Source organism: Colletotrichum navitas, assembly GCF_030913465.1.
Source record: "Colletotrichum navitas strain CBS 125086 chromosome Unknown LY79scaffold_32, whole genome shotgun sequence".
In the NCBI taxonomy this organism is placed as follows: Eukaryota; Fungi; Ascomycota; class Sordariomycetes; order Glomerellales; family Glomerellaceae; genus Colletotrichum; species Colletotrichum navitas.
The window spans coordinates 13,358-37,662 of record NW_026850578.1 but is presented as its reverse complement, the minus strand read 5'-3'; the positions used below and the strand labels follow the sequence as shown (position 1 = coordinate 37,662).

At 45.0% G+C, this 24,305-nt stretch overlaps 8 protein-coding genes across 8 annotated transcripts; 5 read left to right on the top strand and 3 right to left on the bottom strand.

Annotated features, from left to right (window-relative positions):
- The first annotated feature begins 1,890 nt into the window (after positions 1-1,890).
- LY79DRAFT_554861 (major facilitator superfamily transporter) lies at positions 1,891-4,142 on the top strand. The gene is made up of 4 exons (XM_060557885.1): positions 1,891-2,480; positions 2,573-3,034; positions 3,209-3,635; positions 3,689-4,142. Exons 1-4 carry the CDS (start codon positions 2,097-2,099, stop codon positions 3,883-3,885), a joined length of 1,470 nt encoding a protein of 489 aa, XP_060413760.1. The 5' UTR covers positions 1,891-2,096; the 3' UTR covers positions 3,886-4,142.
- A 250-nt stretch (positions 4,143-4,392) lies between these two features.
- LY79DRAFT_554859 (acyl-CoA N-acyltransferase) lies at positions 4,393-5,482 on the top strand. Its single transcript, XM_060557884.1, has one exon. The coding sequence runs from the start codon at positions 4,434-4,436 to the stop codon at positions 5,166-5,168; it is 735 nt and encodes a 244-aa protein (XP_060413759.1). The 5' UTR covers positions 4,393-4,433; the 3' UTR covers positions 5,169-5,482.
- On the bottom strand, positions 5,456-7,170 carry LY79DRAFT_516067 (amidase; the record flags this gene model as incomplete). The annotated part of the gene is made up of 4 exons (XM_060554781.1): positions 5,456-6,366; positions 6,421-6,667; positions 6,726-6,949; positions 7,002-7,170. 4 exons carry the CDS (start codon positions 7,168-7,170, stop codon positions 5,456-5,458), a joined length of 1,551 nt encoding a protein of 516 aa, XP_060413758.1.
- Positions 7,171-7,764: 594 nt separating this feature from the next.
- Positions 7,765-8,860, top strand: LY79DRAFT_669968 (uncharacterized protein; the record flags this gene model as incomplete). Its single annotated transcript, XM_060563720.1, has 3 exons — positions 7,765-7,810; positions 7,862-7,937; positions 7,990-8,860. 3 exons carry the CDS (start codon positions 7,765-7,767, stop codon positions 8,858-8,860), a joined length of 993 nt encoding a protein of 330 aa, XP_060413757.1.
- Positions 8,861-9,336: 476 nt separating this feature from the next.
- On the bottom strand, positions 9,337-11,291 carry LY79DRAFT_516257 (putative uracil transporter; the record flags this gene model as incomplete). The annotated part of the gene is made up of 5 exons (XM_060554799.1): positions 9,337-9,813; positions 9,869-10,090; positions 10,146-10,943; positions 10,995-11,098; positions 11,165-11,291. 5 exons carry the CDS (start codon positions 11,289-11,291, stop codon positions 9,337-9,339), a joined length of 1,728 nt encoding a protein of 575 aa, XP_060413756.1.
- A 584-nt stretch (positions 11,292-11,875) lies between these two features.
- LY79DRAFT_632621 (major facilitator superfamily domain-containing protein) lies at positions 11,876-14,074 on the top strand. Its single transcript, XM_060562197.1, has 4 exons — positions 11,876-12,742; positions 12,813-12,932; positions 12,998-13,253; positions 13,310-14,074. The coding sequence occupies exons 1-4, from the start codon at positions 12,034-12,036 to the stop codon at positions 13,875-13,877; spliced, it is 1,653 nt and encodes a 550-aa protein (XP_060413755.1). The 5' UTR covers positions 11,876-12,033; the 3' UTR covers positions 13,878-14,074.
- A 3,740-nt stretch (positions 14,075-17,814) lies between these two features.
- On the bottom strand, positions 17,815-18,816 carry LY79DRAFT_516065 (dihydrodipicolinate synthetase; the record flags this gene model as incomplete). Its single annotated transcript, XM_060554779.1, has 1 exon — positions 17,815-18,816. The coding sequence occupies one exon, from the start codon at positions 18,814-18,816 to the stop codon at positions 17,815-17,817; it is 1,002 nt and encodes a 333-aa protein (XP_060413754.1).
- Positions 18,817-20,192: 1,376 nt separating this feature from the next.
- Positions 20,193-21,137, top strand: LY79DRAFT_554853 (uncharacterized protein). The gene has a single exon (XM_060557883.1). The coding sequence runs from the start codon at positions 20,359-20,361 to the stop codon at positions 21,058-21,060; it is 702 nt and encodes a 233-aa protein (XP_060413753.1). The 5' UTR covers positions 20,193-20,358; the 3' UTR covers positions 21,061-21,137.
- Positions 21,138-24,305: the final 3,168 nt, after the last annotated feature.

The window sequence follows — 24,305 nt, the reverse complement described above, 5'->3', positions numbered from 1 at the left end:
TTTATAAAGAGTAGTCTCTAAGTATTATAATCCTATTTATTATTTTCCCCTTAAGGATCCTATAGACTTTAATACTTTCTTAAGTCTTTTAACCTTTAAGGGGTTTTAATAGTAAACTATTAGAGTATACTAGGCTTAGTAAAAAAGCTAGGATCCTATATTAGAGCCTTTAGGTTATTAGTATTATTATCTAGGTTAATAAATTTACTTATAAAAGGCTAAGCTATATTTATAGGCTATAACTTTATTATTAACTAGCTTACTTAAATATTCCTCTTTATAAAGGCCTCTCTTAATACTTTAAAATAATAGTAAAAAAAGTTCTACTTCTTAATTAAAGTACTACTTAGGTCTATAAATACCTCTAAGACTTCTCTTTAATAGGCTTACTTTAAAAAAAAAAAACTAAAATATTAAAAAGTTAAGTAATATAGCTAGTATAAGGTAGTAAGTAAAGTAAATAAATATTTTACTAAAAGTATTCTTATATAAAGTTATTAAATATATAACTTTTATACTTATCTATAATAAGAAAAGTCTTAGAATTAAGTTTTTTTACCTTTAGTGTTATAGCTAAGATAAAGATAGTCTTAAGCTAGTTAAGGCCTATCTTATTTAAAGTCTAGCTATTTTCTAATAATATAAACTACTATTAAGTAAAAGATTTAAGTTTAAGAAGAAACTACTATTATTATACTAAAGCTTTCTTAAAAATAACTAAAAAAGGTAATCTTTTACTATTTATAGAGATATACTTAAGAATACTTATTTAAGTATAAGCTTTAGAGACTTAGATATATATAGATTACTTACTAGACTTCTTTAGTACTAAAGACTATTAAGCTTTCCCTTTAGTAATCCTAGTCTTATCTATATTTTATTATAAATATTATAGGATATCCTTAATAATAAAGAGTATAAGTAAGCAAAAAAGCTTCTTAATCTTCTCTTTAGTAATATACTTAATTCTTTTAGAGCTAATCTTTTTTACTCTTAGAGTCTTTATAGCTAGATTTCTTTATAAGAATCCTTTTAGCTATTTTCTACCTAATAGCTATAAATTATTACTAGCTTTAAGGACTCTTTAGGCTATCTCTTTAACCTATAAATAACTAAGTGTAAAGCTAAAGGCCTCCTAGGATAAAGCCTAGTTAATAAGGCACTTTTCTTATATTTAACTAAGCTATTAATAGTTAGCTTTAGCCTCTTTAATTAATATAGTACCTTAAAGGTAATAGTAAAGTGTTATATATAGGATACCTTAGTACTTAGCTACTTTATAATAGCTACTACTAGTAAAAACTTTATTAATTACCCTTTTAAGTAACTTAGGGGTATAGTTTAGTATTCTAAAGTATTTAGTATTTTTAAAAGAATTAATTTAATTTTTTGTTGCTAGGATATTTTAGTTTATAAAAGGTAGTTAATTACTAGAAGCATAAAAAAGGGGGAAAATAGTCAATGTGAACACATGGTCCAACTTGGGGGGTGGTCCGAGTTGTAGGGTGGGGTCTTAGGGTCCAAGGAAACACTTCCGGATGGGCTTTCCTCTGAGAATTGTGGACAACACCGTGACAGCCATAAGCTCTGCCTTCGTTGAAAGGGAGGCATAGTCTAGAAAGCTTAGATCGTGTTGCGTTCCTAGCAAGGTAATTCGCTTACTTTAATGACCGACTGTGCATGGCTACCGTTGTGCACCTGTGCGACTCTACGAGGGGGTGGTGACCGCCTTATGTGTACCTTGATACCATGAAAGCAGTATCTTTGGTGCGTCGCAGAGGTGACCTGTATGGTGTAATTGGTGCCCGACTTCGGATCCGCAAAGCCATGTGGGTATGCGACCGAGTTTTCGCCAACTGCTTCACGCTTATATACAGACATAACCCCCTCTCAGCTCCGGATCAGTTCAAGATCGGTTGTTCGCTTGGTGGACACATCTTCCTCGCCAAGACCTGTTCCTTTCCTATCTCGTTGGTTGTCTATTCGCTTACGTCAAAGCCATTTAATTGAACTTCAGTTGTTAATGCCGCAAAACACATGCAGTACTGTGGCATCTGTCTCATATTGGAAGCGAAGTCTTCCTCAGCCCGCTCATCATGTCTGAACACACATTGTCAGAAGTGCCCACAAGGAAGGACGAAATGCCGCCAGACTTGTTGGCGCTGAAAACATCCAACGCCGAGAAGGGTGTCAATATCATTGCGCAGACCCCCAGCCGACCATATTCTTATCGTGAGGATGAGACAGTGTACGACCGCTTCACACCCGCCCACAAGGCATTGATCACAGCCATCGTGTCATTTGGCGGACTCGCCATCAACCTGGCGGCCCTCCTCGTTCTGTCGGCCTTGCCCGAGGTATCAGCTGCATTCAACACATCAGGAACCGTCATCAACTTTTCCAACGCCCTCTTCCTGTTGATGATGGGCATTGGTGTTCTTTTTTGGGGGCCATTGTCACAGGTGTATGGCAGAAAATGGGTAAGATTTCCGCCTTTGCTTACCATAGCTGCTGCCAAAATCTTGGGCAACTGTGTTCGTTTGCTCTCAGTCGGTCCAACTAAATGTTCTAGATCTTCGTCACATCGGCAGTACTATTCTGCGCATTCTCGTTTGCGACTGGGGTTTCTCCCAACCTTCCAGCTTTCTTTATTTTCCGGTCCATCACCGCATTCGCTGGAACTTGTTTCCTCGTAGTCGGATCAGCTTGCCTGAGCGATGTGTATCGACCGACTGAGCGTGGTACGGCCTTGGGATGGTTCTTGGGCGGTACTCTGATCGGCCCGGCCCTTGGGCCGTTCATTGGAGGCGTTATCATAACATTCTCGACTTGGCAAACCCTTTTCTGGTTTCAGGGTGCCGTAGGGGGCGTCGCCATGGTCTTATCTATCGCTTTTCTACCGGAAACCACACACGGAAAGTGGTCAGAAGAGTTGGAGGGTTTGACGATGAAGGAGAAGTGCGGCCAAATTTGGGAGTGGGCGAATCCATTCCGGGTTATTGCTTTGTTCAAGCACCCGAAAATCTTAATTGTGGTAAGTCTTCACTCCTGTGAAATTTCAACACCCGTCAATAATTGGAGTTGGGTTTCCGAGCTAGAGAGGGAACAGACCGCACACTAGTTATTCTGTGCCATGATTTGAACGAATGGCTGGGCAACCCTGCTAGAGCCTGGCCTTTCGTGCATTCCCGGCTGACCAAAAGAATAGGGAGTGGCCGCATCTTCAATGATGTGGAACATGCAAGTCCTCCTGACACCGGTACGATACGTCATAAATCCAAGATTCCATCTTACCTCCCCGTTGCAATCGGGGTTCTTCTTTCTCGCACCTGGCGCAGGTTATTTCGTCGGAACTTTCTTTGGCGGTCGATACGCCGACAGAACCGTCAAACGATGGATCGCTAAACGGGGAAAGCGTGTGCCCGAGGACCGACTTCGAAGCTCATTTGTCGCAATGGGTGTGCTCATTCCCGTTAGCATCGTCATTTATGGATGGGCAATTGACCAAGCCAAAGGCAGCATTCCTCTTCCCGTTATCTGTATGTTCGTGCAAGGTGTTGCTCAAATGATTTGCTTCCCTTCCCTCAACAGTTACTGCTTGGACGTCTTCCGCGATAGAGCGGCAGAGGTAATGGGTAAGAGATATAGTTCCCTTTATTGAAAAGGTCTTGGCTGACAGCTGAAATAGCTGGTAACTACTTTATACGTTACACCTTTGCTGCTATTGCTACAGCAGTAGCTCTCCCGGGCATCGATGGAATAGGCGTGGGTTGGTTTTCGACTATGAGTGCCCTGTTTGTTGCAGCCTCGAGTGTTGCTGTCTGCTGTATTGTCATTTTCGGCACAGGACGAAACAAGGTGGAAGAAAAGTCAGCACAAGCCTGAACGACTTGAGATACGGTAAAACCATTCAGGAAAAACTAAATTTCCGTATTAATTTAAATCTCGATACTCGTCTACCAATCATCATCATCAAAATAGCTCGTGTTTGTTCCAGAATGGAATATAGGACTCAAAAATAAACTCTAAAACATCTGCAAGCCTCTGATGATAGTTTCGCTTGTGACTGATCACTCACAGACCTTATGTTCATTGTTTTGAACGCCAAGTGTTTTAACCCATAATACAAGCACAAGAAGATGAATCCCTCTTGAGATTATCAAAAGACAAAAAAAAAGGAATTTTCTTTTGTACTAATTTATGGTGGCATGTTCATCATCCATGAAAGACGCATCAATGTCAAGCAAAAGGCGCAATCAGCTTGTGGGCCTGTCATTTGAACTTACCTCATCAGGGATAGTGTTGACAACAGGGCGCACATGCTAGAGTTAATGAATCAGTCACAGGCTGATTGACATCGACGTAAGTCTATGTGCTAACGTGTCTTTTATAATCACTGATTTGACAAGACATATAACGCTGTTCTAGCGCAAATGATGACATTGCTACGAAACAGAGTATTTCTGCAAAGCCTAGCAGCCAGGCTATTGGGTCACTCAAGAGCCCCAGTCATTCATTCAAGTAATAACCCGGCCCTCTTCTACGCTGGTCACCTCGTCACTCGCTTGGCGTTTCATCATAAACTGCTTTCGTCTTCAACTCCCACAACCATGGAGAGGTCTATAGAAAGCCAGGAAATCAAACGGCCTACGACAGCTATCAGATCAGCTGCCCTTGCTGATGCCACAGCGATCGCCGAACTTGGCGCGCACGTATTTACGGTTACGTTTGGTCATTCAGTTGAGCCGCATGAGCTGCAAGCATTTCTCGACGAGGCTTACAGCCTCAAGGCGATCATGAAAGATCTCAAAGATCCAAACAAGGACACAATCATGGCTACTGATTCAACGGGCGATATCTTGGGCTTCGCCATGCTCACTCGGGGCACATCCGAGCCGTGCCTGAACCACCTCGACGGGCTTGTCGAGCTGCAACGCATATACATGTATCCCAAAGCACACGGCACGGGCGCCGGCAAGCTCCTAGCGAGCAAGTTGGAGGATATGGCTCGGGATCAAGGATTCAAATACATTTGGTTGGGTGTCTGGCAAGAGAACCACCGGGCGAAAAAAGCATACGAGAAGTGGGGGTACAAGGCATGCGGCACCCATGACTTTGCTGTTGGTCCCGTAGTACAGACTGACGACATCATGGTGAAAAGGCTCTGAATAGAAGGCTCCAAGTTATATGGTACAATCCATCTTAGAATGTGAAGGGGGCTTATCATGCTTAGGCGAGCTTCCTTTTACAGTCATCTAAAGAATGAGATGCCGAAGAGGAACAAAATGATGCTTAGACATGTAGGCCATAGGCTGCAAGTGCAAGAGGACAAGAATCATAGAGAAAGCATATCCAAAGCGGGGAGTCGTTCGGCCAGAACAATCAAGAGAGCTGTCTTCACATCACAAGGGAAGAAACAGCCCATGGTTCATAATTATCTACCAGAGCCCCTCTTTTACATTTTCTTCCAGTCATATGCCAGACTCCAAGCGTAGGCAGCTCGATAGACGTCGTCTTCATGCCACCACTTTCCAATTAGTTGCATGCTCACAGGCAACTTCGTGCCAGACCCTGCTAGAGGGCCCTCCTCTATCGGCAACATGCCAATAGGCATCGCTAACACTGGATGTCCAGACTGGTTGAAAGGTGCGGTGTTGGCAGTGAGTCCAATTTGCTTTCCAATTTTCTCCAAAGGTGATGCATCGTAAGGGGTGTGAGAGTTGGCAACGTAAGGCAAGTTTGGTGCCACGAGGATGTCATAGTGCGAAAGGGCACTATCGTAATCATCTCGGAGCTTCCGACTAAGATTCGTTGCCTTGCCAAGAAGTCCCGGAAATGTAGTTTGCGTGTAGACCCCGTTGAGGTAGATGTTTTTGGAGGAGACGTAGGCATTATCCCACTGGTCCTGTGTCAACGTTTGGAACTTCTCTGTCAAGTCGTTCATGGCGTGGCCTCGTCTACCGAAGGAGTGATTTCTTTTTGCGAGATATCCCCCGGTCTTGCTGATGGCGGTCCAAATAGCCGCTCCTTTAGAGTGAAACGGGATTGATATCTCTTCAACGGTCGCTCCAAGTTCGCGGAAACCCCGAATCGCAGCCTCGACACATAACCTGACTCGTGATTCAACGGATGGTTGATTCATTCCTTCTGCAAGGATTCCAATCTTGAAGCCAGATAGATCCTTAGGAGTTTTCAACTGAATCAAGTTGTGATAGTACTTCGGAACATTGTCGGGTGTGGGCGCAGGGAAAGACCTGTCATCGATATTGTCGTTCCCTGCGATGACCTGCAGCATCAATGCGTTGTCAAGCAACGTTCGTGTCATGGGTCCAACATAGTCGTTGGTTGGCTCATTGGAGCCGCATGCTGTGTATGGTACTAGTCCGAACGTTGCCTTCAGACCGTACAGCCCACACCAACCGGCAGGAACGCGGATGGAACCTCCTTGATCTGCACCAAGAGCCATATCAACGTCCCCGTTGGAAACGAGAGCACCGGAGCCACTCGAGCTACCGCCACTGCTGTAGCCCTTCGCGTAGGGGTTATGAACATGGCCCGTTGCGGATGAACTGCTCGTCGCTGAATGACACATGTTTTCACATACGGACTTGCCCTCAACAATTGCCCCTGCTTCGAGTAGCCTCTTTACACAAGTCGCGTCTGTGTTCTATTTATCAGGGCAAATTAGTAGTCATCAGACGCCCCGTTGTATGGATAAGACCGACCGGAACATAGCTTTTGACAAAATCTGTACCAAGAAGCATGGGCACGCCTTTTACGGCGATGTTGTCTTTGATTGCAATCTTTTTGCCGGCAAGTAGACCACCCTTTTTGGTTTTGTCTTCCACACGACACCGCCATGCCCAGGCTCCCAAAGGGTTGTCTGATGCCTCGGGAAATCTGATGTCTTCCCTAGGAAATCGTTCCTCATCAACTGGCGGCACATAATCTATGGAAGAAAGTGTTAGAGTGTTGTGGTAGGGCACAGGTGGGTCACATACCTGGCAACGACATGAGTTCCACAGCAGACTCGTGGAATACGGCAAGAAGTCGTTGATAGTCATCTTTCTCCTCTTCTTTCACAGAAACTCCAAGAGCCGTCAAATTTTCATCAAGAACTCTCTCGCTCACGGGGTTAGTCTTTGCCACTTCCAGAGAAAAGACAGACATGATGTCGTTATGCCTTGAGAGTAATGTTTCCGACTCGAAGAGTTATCAGTAAGGTTTGTTAACGATTAGGTAAATAGGTCTTTACCCGAATTAAACAGCTACGTGAAGCCTATTAAGACCATTCCAAATGCTGGAGTGCTCATGCCCGCCATACAGTACAAAGATAAGAAAGCGTCCTGCATGTTCCTAGGATTCTTATCGTTATCTTCAGGCTCGTTGCTGTTTATCTGTGCCTGCTTATTGCCTAATGTCAATTCCAAAGCATCGGAGAAAATGAACCGATGCTTGATAGCTATCAGCTTAATCAACCCCGCAACTGCCTTATCTCTAGAAGAATCACCTCACTGTTCAATGCGCCCCGCAGTACACCCGTCACAATGTGATAACGGGTAAGGGAATGGCAGTCTCGGTGCCGATCCGTTCGTTTTGCAGACCATGAAATAATATTTCATGGCTTGTCTATTTCTGTGTAAATACCGCCAGTATAACTGGTGGCTGAAGTTAAGACAAATATCCAGAAATCAATTTCCCAGTAGCCTTCTAAACTGCTGTCAACTCCTAAACCTAAACAAACGTCACCTTACACTGCTCAAAATGGTTCATGTCGAACAGAAACTTCAAGTGCCTCGGGACTTTGAGGGTAAGTCTTGCCACTATGGTGTTGACTGCAAGTGCTGAATTCATATTTAAGGGTTCGGCGAGGAGGGGTTTGACCCGAAATGGCCCAATGGTGCTCGTATTGCAGTATCATTCGTCCTCAACTACGAGTAGGTTTCTAGCAGTAACAAGAGAAAATCATTAAGCTGACGGGAGCTCTAGGGAAGGAGGTGAGCGCAGCATCTTGGATGGTGATGCTTTCTCGGAACCATACCTGTGGGAAAAGGGCGCATCAGGGGGCTACAAAGACGGCGCTAGGTACTTGAACGCCGAACAAGACTTTGAATACGGAAGTCGTTCAGCATCATGGCGTCTCATTCGGCTCTTTAAAGAGTTTGGGTGGAACTTCACCACTTATGCAGTGGCGTACGCTCTTAAGCGCAACCCAACCTTTGCGAAGGCTCTTGTCCGGGACGGACACGAGATTGCTTGCCATGGACTGAGATGGCTAGATATCTGGAACTACTCATTGGAAGAAGACAAGGAGTACATCAAGCAAAACATATTGATGTTGAAAGAAGTTTCAGGCGAGATGCCAGTTGGCGCCTACTTTGGCCGCGGAACGCCCAACACACCATCCTTGTTCCCAGAGGTCTGGAAGAGCCTTGGGGGCGAATTTCTGTGGTCTTCGGAATGCTACAATGACGATGTCCCTTATTGGCTCGACTTGCCTTGGGAGGAAGACCTGCCAGAGGACAAGAGGGAGGGGATGCTTCTCATCCCTTACAACTACGATTGTAACGACGGAAAGTTTCATATGTCGCCAGGATTCGGAAGCTCCGTGGCCGAAACATACGAGCAGTACTTGAAGAACACTTTCGACTGCCTCTACCGAGAAGGAGGCAAAATGATGAATATTCCTTTACATACGCGCATCATAGGTAAGCCAGGCAGATCGGAGGCATTGAGAAAGTTCATGAAGTACGTTGCGGAAAAGGAAGGTGTATGGGTTACGACGAGACGAGACATTGCGAAGCACATGAGATCCCACTTCCCATACAAACCTAACAGGGAGTGGATGAAGGACGCATGATGTAGAAATACTATTCTATTGAATTCGTCATACAAAAGGACCCGGATATCTAGCATTATTGTTGCCTTTTAGAGGTGGTATCAATTGACAAATTTGATATAGCCTTGGCATTAGCCCGCTATCAACTTCCGCTCGTGTGTGTGTTTCATTCCATTGATTAAGGAAGTGAAGGAATATACTGGCAAATTTGACTAAGAAAATAGCGACAAGTAGTTCTAGAGGTTCGCCTCCATCGGATTGACCGATAAGACAAGCTTCATGGGATGGCCGAGGCAATCCTGGGCAGAGACGACCAAGTCACAGATTCTGCCCCAGCGCCACTTTTTGCGACATCAGCACTAAAAATAAGAGGTAAAGAGCAATAAACGGCTTATTTAGAAAAAATGGTCCTTAGGAACAAAGAAATTTTCCGTCACGAAGGCGTCGCCAAACCAACTTGAGCGAACCGTACTGCTGCTTTATATCAACGCCTCTTATCAAAGAACATGCCCCTTGCCCATAGACCCTGTACCAGAACTTTTCTCAGCACATTCATCAACACCGGTAGCATCAGTAACTGAGAAGACTCCGCGGATTGTTTCGATACCTTCTCCCGGAAGGAACCCTTCCGATGCCGCCATGCTCTCGAATCCCATCGAAATCTCTGAGTCTAGTCCTGTCGGATGGATTTGTACTGGCCATATAAGACACGCCGTATAGTAAACCAAAGAGCCCATAAAAAGCGAGAGCAGAAACCCAAGCTTGTACATGTTCTTACTCGCTTGGTTGACAGAGTCCGGGTCTAGGTTCCCAGCAATACCGTGTACGGTAAAGATGACACCAGAGAGCCATGCCATAATAGCTCGTAAATTCCATCCCTTATAGTATGTGTACGGAGAGCTTTCGTTCTTGGTGTAAAGGCTTGGAACATGTAAGTTGCCTCGTCGCAGGACCCAGTAGTCCACAATCATGATCTTCAAATGCCGTCAGCGGTTTCCATCTTGGACAAAACGATCAAAGTTCACTTACCCCACAAGTAGGCATGAGGAAGACGGTGTATGACCCCAAGAATGTGAGGAAAGAGCTTGCGCTGGAGATTATCTTCCATGGCACACATAGCGGCGCAAGAAGTGCGCAAATAACCTGGCCTCTGACGATGTTGATGTACCTAGGCCAGAGACCAGTGACGTCGGCGCCAACTGGTAACGAGTTTGAACCTGCGTTGGTTGCAATAATAGCAAGAATCATTCCCTTTTGATAGAAGTCAGCAAGTATCAATTGAGAATATCATACGGAATCAGCTTACAGCTGAAGCAAAGAACATTCCAGCGCGGGCTCCAGGACCCCAGTACTCTGTCAATATGGCATTGTACAAGTCCCAGACATTCCAATAGCTCTTTCCAAGAACGCCGGACGCCGCACTTGTTGTTGCGCAGCTCAGAAACATAACGAGTACTTTGCTGACCAATATCCCTATCGCCTGCGACCAAGTCGCTTGCGAGGGCCGTGTGGCGTACCGAGCGACGTCGGGCTGGTTTACCAAGATTGGACACAGCGCAGCCATGACACTGTTGATGGCTTGAATCATTGGCCATACCAAAGCGGTGCCACTCAAGGCTTTGCCACCGAAGTTGAAATTTCCCAAGCTTCCTCCGTTCATCTGGATAGCCCATCCGAGGACTCCGAACAAGCCTGCTGTCGTTGCGATGGATTTGACGACGAAGAGGTGTCTCAAAATGGTTGGATGAATGAACATCACTGGGAACTGAATAAGCCAAAAGATGAAGAAGGCAATCAGGTTCTTGGAAGAGATCCCGGCACTGGCTGGGAGGCGGTTCGGGATGTTTTCCCAGCTGGGCCCAAAAATGGCGCGCAGTGCCACTGAAGTGAGCATGCCTCCATAGAATGACTGAGTTGCGAAGTAAATGACCGCAACGGATGCGCGGATAATGATAAATAGCTTTGCGCCACTCACACCTGCGGCAGCGCGAATGTAGACCGGGAAGCCCACATGATACTGAGTTGCGCCGCGCGAGTTGAGAATAACAACAACACTGAGAATAGCAGACCCTATCACGGCGGCAAGCATGCCGTGCCACCATTGCTGTTCATGGTGAGCGACAAAACCCAAGACAGGCTAGGGTTCCTAACTTACGAGACCAATCGATATCAGGGTTGCTCCGAGGTTGTACGAGCTTGGTGAAAATGTTTGAGTTAAGTAATAGGTGAAAAAGTGCAAAGCTGTCCACTTGCGGTGTTCTATATGGCGGTTAGCTATCAACTCTTGTCTGCCTCGATTTCGAACTGAGCATGGAGGCAAGCTACCAGGTGGGGTTGGAAGCAAGTCCTCATTGAAGTAAGCTGCTCCCTGTTTCGGGGCCTCCTTAGTCTGGATGAATTGCTTGAACTCTTGGGAGGAGACGGCTCTCCTAAGCCTTGTCACTCTCAACATCACTTTCGGTTATAAAACAGATATGCAAGATAACCAGATTTTCCATTCAAGTTGCATCAACAGTATGTTAATCTTGTTTCAGTGTTTGAGCCTACAGGTCTATACTGAAGAGACTACTATATATGACTTGAGTAACAATACTCTTATCGCTTTGGTTCGCTGCTCACAGCGCTAGCTTTCGTCGCTGTTTAGATAGTCGGATAACAACCCGCCAATTGTGTCTTCACACAACTAGTTCCCATATGCATTCATTCCTCTTGGTAGTTAATCTGAAAGAGCCGAGGCTAGTGAGAACACACTGCGGAGTAATAACGGCTTCGGGCATCCGCTGCGGTTGTTGACCATCCGACGCACGATAAGCTCAATTGTGGAGATATTCGCTTCAAAAAGTCCCGAAACCCCCTTGTAAGAAGACACGACATGATGACCCACCGATGTTTTCACTTATCATTTTGCCTTACAACAATTCTCGCCGATCCTTTTCGCCGATTGCGGAGCCGAGATGCAGCCGAAGGACCAATCTTTGACGGCGGTGCTCCGAGTCTTTGGTCTCCGAATCCGCTCTCAACGTTGCATCCCTAGTTGAATTTTTTCTGCAATGCGATCTCCCCAGCAGTTGAGCCGAACCTGATCTCGATTTTGGTACACAGATTTCGTACTCACTTATTTCAAAATACCTTCATTGTTGCCGTCGTCCAATGCTTCATTATCTTGTCAATTAATAGTCAATAAGGGTTAAAGCATGACGGACCTTACCACGGTAGAAAAGAGTCTTCAGGATCAGACCAACATCCTACCCTTCAAAAAGCGTCTTGTGGTCTCCGTGACTCTGGCAGTCACCATGTTAGTAACATTTATCGATCAAAATGGAATTAGCGTCACATTACCTACCATTGCCGCCGACCTCAACGCGGAGGACACCATCTCGTGGGCGGGTACCTCGTCTCTCGTTGCAAACACGATGTTCCAGATGCTCTACGGGCGCTTTTCCGACATCTTTGGGCGTAAAGCCATCTTCTTGAGTGCCATTGCGCTCCTGTCCCTCGCCGATCTACTATGCGGACTTTCGCAAAGTGCGACCATGTTCTACATCTTCCGCGGCATCGCAGGCATCGGCGGAGGCGGCATAACGAATCTTGCCATGATCATTCTCTCGGACATCGTCACTCTTGAGCAACGTGGAAATTACCAGGGTATCACTGGGTCAATGGTCGGGTTGGGCAGTGCCATTGGCCCTTTCCTTGCAGCCGCCTTTGTTGAGAAGACGACATGGAGAGCCTTTTTTTGGATGCTTTCACCAATGGGGCTCATAGTCGGAATCATCGCATACTACTTGTTGCCATTTAAGCCGTCGGAAGAGGACTTTATGAAGGGCGTCAAGAAAATCGACTATGCTGGTTCTCTCACCTCCTCGGCTGGGGTCGTTTTATTGCTGATTCCCATCTCTGGAGGTAAGTTTCAACTGCAGTCTTGCCCTTAAGTTACAAGAAAGTTGTCGTTGCATTTACTTACATGTTTCAGGTGGTGCATATTTCCCATGGAACTCGGCAACGGTAATTAGTATGCTTACAATCGGCGCCATTTTCATGGCTGCTTTCGTGTTCGTCGAGTGGAAGTTTGCAAGGCTCCCGATGATGCCAGGTAATGATATCATGACATGCCGTTATCTAAAGTTGTTCTTTAGATTACTGATTCACTCGGCATAGTGTCAATTTTCAAGAATAAAGTAGTTGCTGTTCTACTGATACAGTGCTTTTTACTTGGTGCAGTGTATCAATCATATCTGTACTACATCCCGCTCTACCTCCAGAACGCCCATCAGTATTCAGCCCTTCAATCTGCTGCGATTACTGTTTCATTGATGTCAACACAGACGGTATTATCGGTTCTCTCTGGCCAGTATATTTCTAGAGTCAAACGCTATGGAGAGGTCATTTGGGCCGGGTTCGGTCTATGGACATTGTATGTCAAAGCCTTGACTCTTTGAATACGTTTCTGATGACTGACGATCGGCACAGAGGTGCAGGACTGACTTTAATATATGATTCAGACACCAAACCAGGAATCATTGTTATTCCGTTAATCATTATCGGGATGGGAGTTGGTCTTATCTTCCAGCCAACTCTTGTGGCTCTTCAAGCCCATTCTTTGAGGTCCCGACGAGCAGTAATCACTTCTAACCGGAACTTCTTCCGATGCGCAGGTGGTGCATGCGGCCTCGCTGTATCTGCAGCAGTACTACAAGCGACGCTGCGGGCGCATCTCCCACCAGAGTTTAAATACTTGTCAAACAGTAGCTATTCGATACCCAAACTTAACGAGCAGGACATGGCCGTGGTTCTGGATTCTTATATGGCAGCAAGCCGGGCCGTCTTCATTTTACAAATACCGTTGATCGGTCTATGTCTGATCGGCTGCCTGTTTGTTAAGGATCAAGGTTTGCACCCGATCGATGATATAGAGCCCACAGATAGTACCACTGAGAGTCGAGATGAAGAAGGAGGGGTTTCACGCGAGAAGAGTACTCGTAATAACGACGGTAGTATTGGTGAGCAGATGATGGCGTCTTCTGCCAGAGCTCAGTGAGAATGGGAATCAATACTGGTTCATGGTTCATGATCTTGATGATATAAAGAGAGCAAGAGAAAGTTCCAAGACAAATATCTCGTGTGACGAATCGAATGTCTGCAAAGTGGAGTAGAAAAGTAATTGGGTCTCGATATCAGTCTACAAGGCGGAAAGACAGTTAGATATACAAGTTTCTTAGACGCCTCGAGTCGTGCTCGATGTGGCTTTACAAATGTACTGTGCCACAACCGTCACAGCTAAATATGCGTCCTTCACGGCATTTTATTGTGTGAGGCATATGGCAGTTCTCAAGCATCACTTTGGCATCACGTCTGTGTTGGTGTGACTCTTTCCATCCATCACATACTATATCTGGGTACAAGGTGCTGTTTTACTGACGACGAAATAGGCTACCCTGATATTCCTGAGTTGTCACCAAATATAGCTCTGGTACAGACACAAACTCAAATAGAGTATTCTGACAGTACTGCGACTTTAATGTGCCCCTCTTATCAGCGGTCTCGCCAAGTCAATCCGAAGCAGGTTTCTGATGATATCAAGATTCACCATTTTCTAACATTTTTCAGGCTTGACGGTTAATCTTGCTGAAACCCCTCAATGTTCGAGTGATACAATCCGCACAAGGACTCGGCATGAGCCAATCACCGGAAAAGAGGCGGTAAGAGAGTTCACCCATCAAACAACGGCCCCCGGACGCTGCCTGACAGTGAGGGGTAAGGCCGCAAAGCTGCGAAGCCGTGGAGGCGTTGGTTTTGAGCCATCATACACTGAGACGTTGTCGACAAGGATCGGGAAAACCCCGAAGCTTGCTACGGCATGATCCAATGAGTGACAATTAGGGTTTAGAAGCCTCCGCAATCCGTAAGTGCATAACTCGCGCCTCCTGTAGCGCCAGTGGGGGTCGTAAAATGGTGGGGGTGAAGATTGCGGAGGCCAGGAGGATTAACCTTATCCTCCATTAAGCTGGAAGCGGAGGTAGACTGAGTGACACATATGCTTTACTAAAGTAGAGGTTCATATTATGAGCTATCCATTGAGAATAGAGGTCAGGGAACATCAGATATTGCGTCCAGGTGCCCATTATCAGTTCCTGCAGTCAATAGTCATCCCAAGACTTTCCGACCTAGTAGCCACCCAACTTATGAGCACGCACACCATGACCAAAATTAGGACAGTGCGGTATTATCACGTAAAGTCCCGCCTTCTCATGGTCAAAATTACCGACGAGAATGGTGATTATAGGTGGGGCAAGACTACGATGGATGGCTACCACCTAGCTGTAGAGGGATGTCTTGGGTACATAATACCAAGGATAGTTAGCCAAGAAGCAATTTAGCGAAGTAAGCCACGTTTAGGTCACCGGCGGTTATTATTAGTACCATAGGGTCAGTTCGTATTACCGAAACGCTGGCTCACCTCTTTATAGTAGCTCTGAACATATCCGGCAAATATTCTGGAGTCATGGCTTTTACCGAAGAGAGTCAGTTTTCATGTCAGCAATATTTGGCATTGACATCGTGCTTTAGGACTTCAAAGCATGAAAATGAACCTCCCCATACATAACTACTACATGTTTCTTCTTGCTAACACTTATATTACCAGAATGGACTCTGAAGGCTTCCATCTATGAATGACAACTCATGTATACCAGCTATCACCATGAAACATGGAATCAGGGCTAGGTCACCAGGGAACAGCACTATCAGCTGGAAGCTTTCTATAGCATCATCCAGTGTTCATAGTCAGAGTTATGCCTGATCAAGGTGTCAGGGCCAAACCTGTATTTTTTCAATGACATGAACCGACAAGTTTCATCGACCCGTCCAGCGTGCCCCCATCAACGATAAACAGCATAGCCAAAACTTGCAGACTCCTCAGTCCCGTGAGAAAAACTGTGGCACCCTCAAAGTCATTTTTGGGTGCCCCATCTGCCCGCAGGAATCGTAGCAAGAATGACTGACGCCCTTTCAGGGTTGTTTGGCAGCACCTCCCTCATGTGTGTCGCCATGTAGCCAGGCGCAATAGCGTCCACGCTGATGCCCTGGCTCGCTCACTAGTTGCTTGGTGCTTTGGTTAGTTGCGTGATAAATCCGCCCTTGCCGCCGACGCGGAAACCGTGATGGCTCCCTGAAAGCTCACGAGGGATACCATGTTGATGATACTGCCGCGATAGCCGGTGAGTTGAGTCTGGATTGCGTGAGCATGCAAGCCGCAATGTCACGGGCTAGGGCCCAGACTATCTCGCGGTTGACTTGCAGGACCTCGTCCCCGTCGCTCATCGGGAACTGCAGGGTGCGTGGAGTATCTGCACTGAATGCCAGAGCAGGTGACTAGGGTGCTGACGCCGTGACCATCGGCAATGATTCGGTTGGTCAGATCTTCCACTTGGTTTGATTTGCCAAGTCTACGATGTGAATAATGGCCCTCTTACCGCGGTTTTTGACTTGCTCCTTTATTTTCCTTGTCGTCTCTCCACGCTCAAGTCAGCTCCAAAACACGGTATAAAAGGTAGGGTACACGTACTTACGTGGATGAGACTAACATCTGAACCCGTATCAGCCAGGGACACTGACGTGGCCTGAGCCGACCAACGCCCCTTGTCTCTCTCGTCGCCACAGCTATGCAGCTCTACAAAGAAAATAATTTCCCAGTATATCTGAGATTTTCAGCTACAAATTATTAAGACATAATTTAGAGTTTGATTGCTATCGTAATTTTTTGGTTTGGATTCTTGACTTCATAACCTCCTCCGGAATTTTTGAAGGGCTTCCTGATCCTCAGAAGTAGACTGTCCCGATCTTTTGGCACATTAGCACTCATTTGCATACGGGTTATTTCCCTCAATTTGTTCCGAACTTCGGCCAGAGTGGGTTTCTGCATGTAATCTGCATGTAATGAAACCAGGAGGATTCGTTTGTTGTCATGCAAAACGGGTCTCAAAGTTCGGTTACGCACCGACTACCCGTACATGCTCACGCGATTCGCCGTTGGGTTCTTATGGGGATTTTGCGGGGAGACATAGCTTTAGGGGGCAAAGATCCTATCAGAATCACATTAGACCGTTACTTAGGTACATTGCCAACATGTAGAGATACGATCGAAAAAACTCAGTATAAGTCTCATGCCCTATACTGAGCACAATAAAGAAGGTTCTTAAATTGATGGATAAAAACTCAGTACCATGGGATGTATCAGATCGTCATCCATCGCACGACCAACCTTGGTTTCGTCACCTATTGCATCCTAGCGATTGACCCGCTCTTCACAAATAACGCAGGTGGTTGGGGGTCAACTCCCCAGATCCGGACCCGCAGAGCTGCTTAGACTCCAAGCTAAACGGGAACTTATGTGGGGGTCACTAGTTTTCCCATCTCAGCTGGACTTATTAACACCCTCATGGGATTTGAGACGGATTTGGTTCGGGACAGGTGGGACGACTTCTGATGGTGGGGGGTTGAGAGGTATCCCCAAAATGAGCATTCAAATTTATACAATACATTCCTAAGTATAGTCCCATAAGCGGTCTAGTATTAGTACAGTTCACCTGGTACATGGATAGATATCACGATGCGTAAAAGTCCGATATGCAGTATCAACGGGAAAATACTGACCAGGGCAGATCGACAGTGACGAGGTTCAGAGATTCTTGAAAGCCAACTGGTACCCTTGGAATCTCAGCCTCAGGTGGTTTTGAGCACAACCTAGTGTCACAACCCCATATTAAAAGCTGTATACTGGGGTCATTTATTGGTAAGAAAGTTTTTGTGGATTATTTGTCAGAATCAGACCACTGTTTACTCAATGGAACGCTCGTGCTGGATAGATCGCAGTGTTGATTGAGTTGACATATAGTGTTCTTTTAACAACAAAAAATGTACATAATGTCAGCGAAGCCACTTCGTAAAGACCTTCCCATGCCCCCAGCCTGATCGACTCACTTCTGCAAAGCTGTCTCAACAGCCACCAGTTCAGCAAATCCATCAAGCTGCTTGGCGAGTTTCTCCCCCTCTAGCAAAGCACAAGGCTTCCTTGGAAGACCTCCATAGTTATAGTACTCTTGGAGAGCCGCCTTGACCGAAACAAACCCACCCTGGATTGCTGTCCAGTCACCGCGAGCAACGACGGCTTGAAGCTCCCTTGCCTCCGCTAGTTTCCCCTCGTCCCATAGGTTTATGAGCCTCACGCAGGCTAGAGGTGCGATGTTGCCAGTTCCCCCGATGATTCCATGGCCCCCAACGACCAGCGTTTGGAGGGTGAAATCGACACTGCCGCCAAACGTACGGAATGGGGCGCCCGCATCTCCTTTCTTTGGAGCTGTTGCAGCGGCTATCCGCGCCAGCTTTCCCGTATTACCGCAGGTCAGCTTCACCCCGACAATGTTCTCGTGCTCTGAGAGGGAGATGATTGTATCTGAATTGAGATCCAGACCGCTACAGGCGCCGGGGTAGTTGTAGATGAGGATGGGGATGGGGCTGGCGTCTGCAACCTCTCTGAAGTGTTGAATTATGTGTTCGGTAGTGAGAAGGCCTCCGTAGTATGCCGGTGGAAGAACCAAAGCGTAGTCACCGCCTGACGCCCCGGCTTCTTTGCATAATTGGATGGTCTCTCTTGTTGACTGTGCACCGCAGCCGACAATTAGAGGCAGATTGCTTCCTCCAACCGAGTCAAGCGCTGCTCGTGTGGTTTGGTTGATGAGCTGTCTTTCGGCGTGGTCAAGGTGCACAGCCTCGCCATTGGAGCCGTGGGTGACGAGGCCAGCAACGCCCGCCTTGGCTAAACGGACGACATGGGAGGTGGTCGTTTCAACATCTACCAAGTCGTCGGAATGAAAAAACGCTACCGTTGGCACGTAAAGCCCCGGCATCAAAGCCGGTCTTGGAGGGTGGCCAGAGCCATCACCGTTGTGATAGGAATTACCGCTGGCTGAAGGAGACATGATGACCGATGAGATGGGTGGTTGTTTGGGGGATGAGAACGGAATGTGGCTTTAGATAGAACTAGAGAGGGGTGATGATAACGGTTTAGCTTCGCCGATGTAAAAGGTAAATAAATAGCCAGACCAGTCGTGCATGGTTCATCGTAGGATCAGCTTTCGCCCCCTTAAGTTAGTTGGTGTAGGTTGTGCACACAACAAGAACACTGAAAACAGAGAGTGGTCACGGAGTCCAACCCCCACGCTGGCATCTCCTCTGAGAGTATCATATGATTCACAATTCTACAAGGCATCATCCCAACTTTACCTAGAGTCCCCCCACAGGTCAGGGAAGTCGAACGGGTGGTAAACGATTCCGCGGGGGGCTGGCAACAAATGATGACGGTTCTCCGCTAGCCAAGGGAGAATCCTTCAGTCACTCCACTGTATCTTCTCCACAGACTAAACTTAGCCCAACAGAACATGTACCTAAATGATCTCGGCGCGGAATTAGCAGATTGATCAGTCAAGACGGTGACATCCAGGGTGGAAACCGGCGTGGTGTCCGCCCAGCACGCGACTCGCCGAATACGTCGCTACTTTGAGGAAGTAATGTGAACTTTAACAGCGAGGTCGAGCTCTGGAATCGCCACATGGGGTTCTGTACCTTGCTTCTCGATCACATTGGATACGGGAATAACTAGAAGGAACGGTGAAACTGCTTTGCAGCTCCCACTAACCCTTTCATAGTGTGGTAGATTCTCGGGAAGATTTGATCTCAGTAGAGGATCGGCAGCGTCCGGCTATGCTCGGCAACTCGACTCATCAGCGCTGGTTATGAGCGCCCAGCGACTGGCCCCCACTGGCTTCTCAGGCGCACGTAATCAGGTCAATAAGATGTTGGAAGCAGATCTCTCAGAAAGAGGGCGTCATTCCCGGTTTCTTGGGCGCATCTTACAAACGGAAAACAGCACCCGATTATGTTATGGTGTCGTCCAATCGGGGGATATTTTACCGCTAAAGACTAAGCCGCCGGTCATCGGATTGGACGAGCTCATCGCTTCGGCTTATGACGAGCTATGCCACGGCTCTGAACCCAAGGCGCCAACCTACCACTTATGTCACATAAGCAACTCAAGGGCGGAGATGAGGGAGTGGCGGCATGGACAGGAGAACAAAAGTGCCTCATGGCCTCCCAACAAGTACAAGAGTCCAGAACCGTTTTGAAGGCCGACCCTTGCGCCAATTCTTCATGGCCAATCACCTTAGGCACACTCGCCCGCAGGGGCGGCGAATGACCAATGAAATTACGTAAAGGAGGCAATACAAGTGGCGTTTTGTGTATTCGAAGGACTGTGGACCACCGGGATTGTATTACAAAGTGTTAGCTTTGTTCATGGTGGGTAGTCATTCATTCTTTATCCCTTCAAGACTTTCATCACGACTTTCAAATGACCAATATGATCATGTCGTTCTTGAGCTGAGGGCGAGGAACGAAAGGTCGAGAACATCACACTTCAGCTGCTGGCCAAGGCCGCGAAGGTTAAACTGAAAGAGCAAGCCACGATGCCTACAGCGAAACTTACATCGCGACTTTGGCCGGGACCCGAGGTTCTTATCGACACCGCGACTCAGGATTCACAGCAGCATCAGTCTTTACAACAAGTTGATCAAAAGGCAATGCCAGATGACCGAGCACGCGTCCTAGACAATAAATCAAGGGAGAGACAAGGGCTACATCAGTTTCGAGGACGACACAAAGACATCACAGAAGCACAATCTCGACATTGTATGGCGCAGAGTGCTTTAGTCCCAGGCGTGCACAACAGAGCACGCAGCAACTGTATCAATGTGCTGTCGTGTTCCCACCCGCGGCCAGTAACAAAGACAGCCCGAAGTTTTTCCGCCGAGCGGAGATTTATCTCAAGCACGATATCCCGGTCTATTCCAAAGGGGGATCTCATCGCCGTCTGGAACCTCATCGCTGGTGTTATATCGTCACAGTCACAGAGGTATTATCTGGAAGATGGGCCGGAACCTCCCGGAAAGAGGATCGAAGATGCTGCTCGATTGGTAGCTAGGTCGGCCGATGAATGGGGGCACACAGTGGAGGAAGAGGATCCGAGGTCGTTGAGAGCGCCCAAAACACCAGACGAAAAAAAGAAGCTCGTCAGACAGGCAAGCAGGATTCGCGAAACGGCGTTGCAGATTGCGAACTGTGCGAATGATTGGGGCGAGAGGTTAAAGAGAAAGCAATCTTCGTCATAGCTGCGGAGATGAATCCTCGGGTCTGCGGCCACACAGTGACAGAACGCAAACATGGACCCGAGCTAAGTAGTTACAAGCAGTAGCTTTGGCGGAACTTTTCTCGCTCACGTACCCGTTTTAATCATGTCACGATGTGATATAAGGCGTTAGTTGTGTTGCTGCGACTAACGGCGTCGTTTTTAGCGCGACAAATCACATATCCAACTGCACAATTCAGGTAATATTATCCACAACAGTCGCCCGACGTGTGTGTGTTGTGTGCTGACAAGAAGGGCGGATCACATGCGGATCTGTTGGTTTCGTTGATGGTTTTAATTCCGAGGGCCTATTGATTATACCAACAAGACCACATCATGAAGCCAAGCCTCAAACCGACACAGTACCGACTCTCTAGAGGCCTCCAATGATGAAGACGAAAGGAATGATTAGTCCCGACTTCCCCGCCCAGTTGGCCATGGAGTGAGGGGAAACATGGGGCACTACGTTGGGCACACCCTTGGCCGAACACGGACATGACCCCCTCATGACCCCCAATTTGCCTCCGTCTTAATCCCCCACGAGACAGGTACAGGGGATGTCTGGGGTACAGGTACCTGAACCTTCGCAGCCGGTTTTCAGGGGCGCGAAAAAACGATGAGAGAAGAGAACTCGGCAATCTATCATCTCACTGCGGTTCTCGTGCCTCTATGGCGTTGTGACGGGATAGCGTGCAAACAACAGTTTGCCGGAGGAACCAACCGCTATCAACGGTAACGAGGTCACCAAAAGTGTTGGCCAGCCTGCATCGCTCTAAGAATGCCTGACGATAAACAGCACGATGTCCTTTTGTACGGACTCGGAGCGTGCGTTGCATCAAATGTTTTGGCTGGAATAAATTGAAACGTTGACGTGAACTGATTGGATCATTCTATGCTTTCATTCTAACCAGAGTACCACACGTTCGATTGACAGTCGTCGTAAGATCGAATTATGACGCAGTCAAAGAGAACGGGATCACCATCTACAGCGAGAACCATGGGGAGCACACCATCCGCCCGTACAAAGCTTAGCTTTCGATAAGTATATCAAAGTCTATCATCAAGTAGTGCGTTTAGGGGGGTAATTTATGTAGTTAAAAGTGGCTTGTTTCTTCTATCTATAGTACTATAATCCATGTTCCTTAAATATTGCCTTACTTAGTAGATTCTGCTGTAAGTATCTATATTTAGGAGCAAGGCTTAGATTAATAAGCAACGTTGTTCTAGAAAGTAGTATTAGTTAGTAATATCCTATGTAATATACCCCCTTAGGCGTTAGCGTAGGTTACTATATACCTAGATATAAAGAAAAAATAGTTCTTTTAGTATAAAAGGGCTAGTTATTATATAATTATAGGCTACTAGTATTAGGTGTTCTTATTAGTAAGGCTACTTACTATAAGGCTAATTTATATACTAGTAAATATTTACTTTAAGGCTAAATTTATAGTTACTTTTTTCTTTTTTTTTAATAACTATAATAATAATTATAAGTTATATTATTATTTTTATTATAATTAATTTTTAACTTATTATTTTTTTATATTACTATACTATTTTACTTAATTACTAATACTTTTTTTTTTAAATATCTTATAAAACTATTACTTTTAGTAAAGCTTATATATATACTTTTATAGTTACTATAGGCCCTAAGGCTATAGTAGTCTTACTACTATATAACTACTATAGTTACTATAAGTGTACTTTATTTTCTCTTAAGAAAAAAAAAAGACCTTTAGTAAGTCTATAAGAAAGTAAAAACCTTTTATAAATAAGTCTTATAAGTATTATCTTATTACTAGTTAATTAATTTTAGTACTAAAGAATAAGTATAGCTTCTTAAAAATAATAATAAGTAGTCTTTTTAAAGACTAGCCTTTTTAACTTTAGTTAAGAGAAGCTAAGTAACTTAGGCCTAAATTTACTTTTAACTAGTATATTACTACTTATTTACTTAGTTATTTCTTAATTACTAACTTATTTTATAAATAATAAAGTAATAGTAAAGTAATTATTTTTTTACTTTTATATTAATAATAAAAAAAGCCTACTATTATCTCCTAAGGTTAAAGAGGATTTAAGTAGTAATAATAATACTTTTATAAAAGTACTAAAGTACTAAGAGAGTATAGTAAAAAGACCTACTATTATTAGCCTTTATAAGTATTACTTAAGGAGTATACTTATAAGTTAATTTAATAGTAAGTGTCTTTTAAGTCTTAGCCTTAAATATTACTAATATATTATATATTAGTATATATATATACTATTTACTTCTAAGGTTATTAGCCTAGCTAATACTTTCTTATATACTTTAAGTAATAAAAAGGCCTTATATAAAGTAAGTTACTTCTTATTTATATAATAGTTACTTTTACTTATATATCTTTATTTTAGGTAATTATAGCTATATAGTTATATATATAGGTAGTTTTACCTTAAACCTTAAAGAAAAAGAAGGCTACTTTACTTATAACTATTTTCTTTAATAAGGATAAAGAAGAGGACAAAGATAAAGAGAAAGAGGAGAAGTAAAAGAAGGTAAAAGAAGAGAAGTATAGTAAAGTAGATAGCCTTAAGGATCCCTTTATAAAGGCTATTACCCCTAAGTGTTTCTTTAGCTTCTTTATTAGTCTTTATATATATTATAGTATTACCTTTAGTACTACTTATATATAGGCTAACCTTAATAGCTTTATTAGTAAGCTCTCTTTTATATAAAGAACTTACTTTATATTTTATTATTAATATAGTTAAATAGGTAATAGATTTAATGCCTATCTAAGAGCTAGAGCTACAGCTAGCAACAGCTAGTCTTATAGACTAGCGACAGGTGGGGCCTAGTAGGGCACTAGCTGTCAGCAGGATATTAGCCTAACTAATAGATCCACTAGTAAGGCTAAGAAGTAGATCTAAAGGTTAGCTATATTATCCTATAACAAGTGCCCCCCTAATAATAGAAATAATTATTATATAGTAATTATTTACTAGCTAACAGGTAGTTAACTATATGCCTTAGGCTTTTATAAGGCTATTATAGCTGTTATAGAAAGGGTATACTTAAGGGTTAATAGTCCTTATTATAGTTATTATTATTACTATAACTATTACTATATTTATTATTACTATATTTATCCTATAGTTATTAAAGTCCCTATATTTATTAGTGTTATCTCTAATAGTATTACTATTATTACTACTATAATCCTAGTTATTATTACTAGC

What these genes read in the sequence shown, in the direction of transcription:
- LY79DRAFT_554861 (XM_060557885.1), top strand. Translation starts at nt 2,097, where the DNA reads ATGTCTGAACACACATTGTCAGAAGTGCCCACAAGGAAGGACGAAATG. An exon ending in AGGTGTATGGCAGAAAATGG is followed by an intron (nt 2,481 to 2,572) that starts GTAAGATTTCCG and finishes TAAATGTTCTAG; the next exon opens with ATCTTCGTCACATCGGCAGT. An exon ending in TAGAGCGGCAGAGGTAATGG is followed by an intron (nt 3,636 to 3,688) that starts GTAAGAGATATA and finishes CAGCTGAAATAG; the next exon opens with CTGGTAACTACTTTATACGT.
- LY79DRAFT_554859 (XM_060557884.1), top strand. Translation starts at nt 4,434, where the DNA reads ATGATGACATTGCTACGAAACAGAGTATTTCTGCAAAGCCTAGCAGCC.
- LY79DRAFT_632621 (XM_060562197.1), top strand. Translation starts at nt 12,034, where the DNA reads ATGACGGACCTTACCACGGTAGAAAAGAGTCTTCAGGATCAGACCAAC. An exon ending in AAGGCTCCCGATGATGCCAG is followed by an intron (nt 12,933 to 12,997) that starts GTAATGATATCA and finishes CACTCGGCATAG; the next exon opens with TGTCAATTTTCAAGAATAAA. An exon ending in GGGTTCGGTCTATGGACATT is followed by an intron (nt 13,254 to 13,309) that starts GTATGTCAAAGC and finishes CGATCGGCACAG; the next exon opens with AGGTGCAGGACTGACTTTAA.
- LY79DRAFT_554853 (XM_060557883.1), top strand. Translation starts at nt 20,359, where the DNA reads ATGCCTACAGCGAAACTTACATCGCGACTTTGGCCGGGACCCGAGGTT.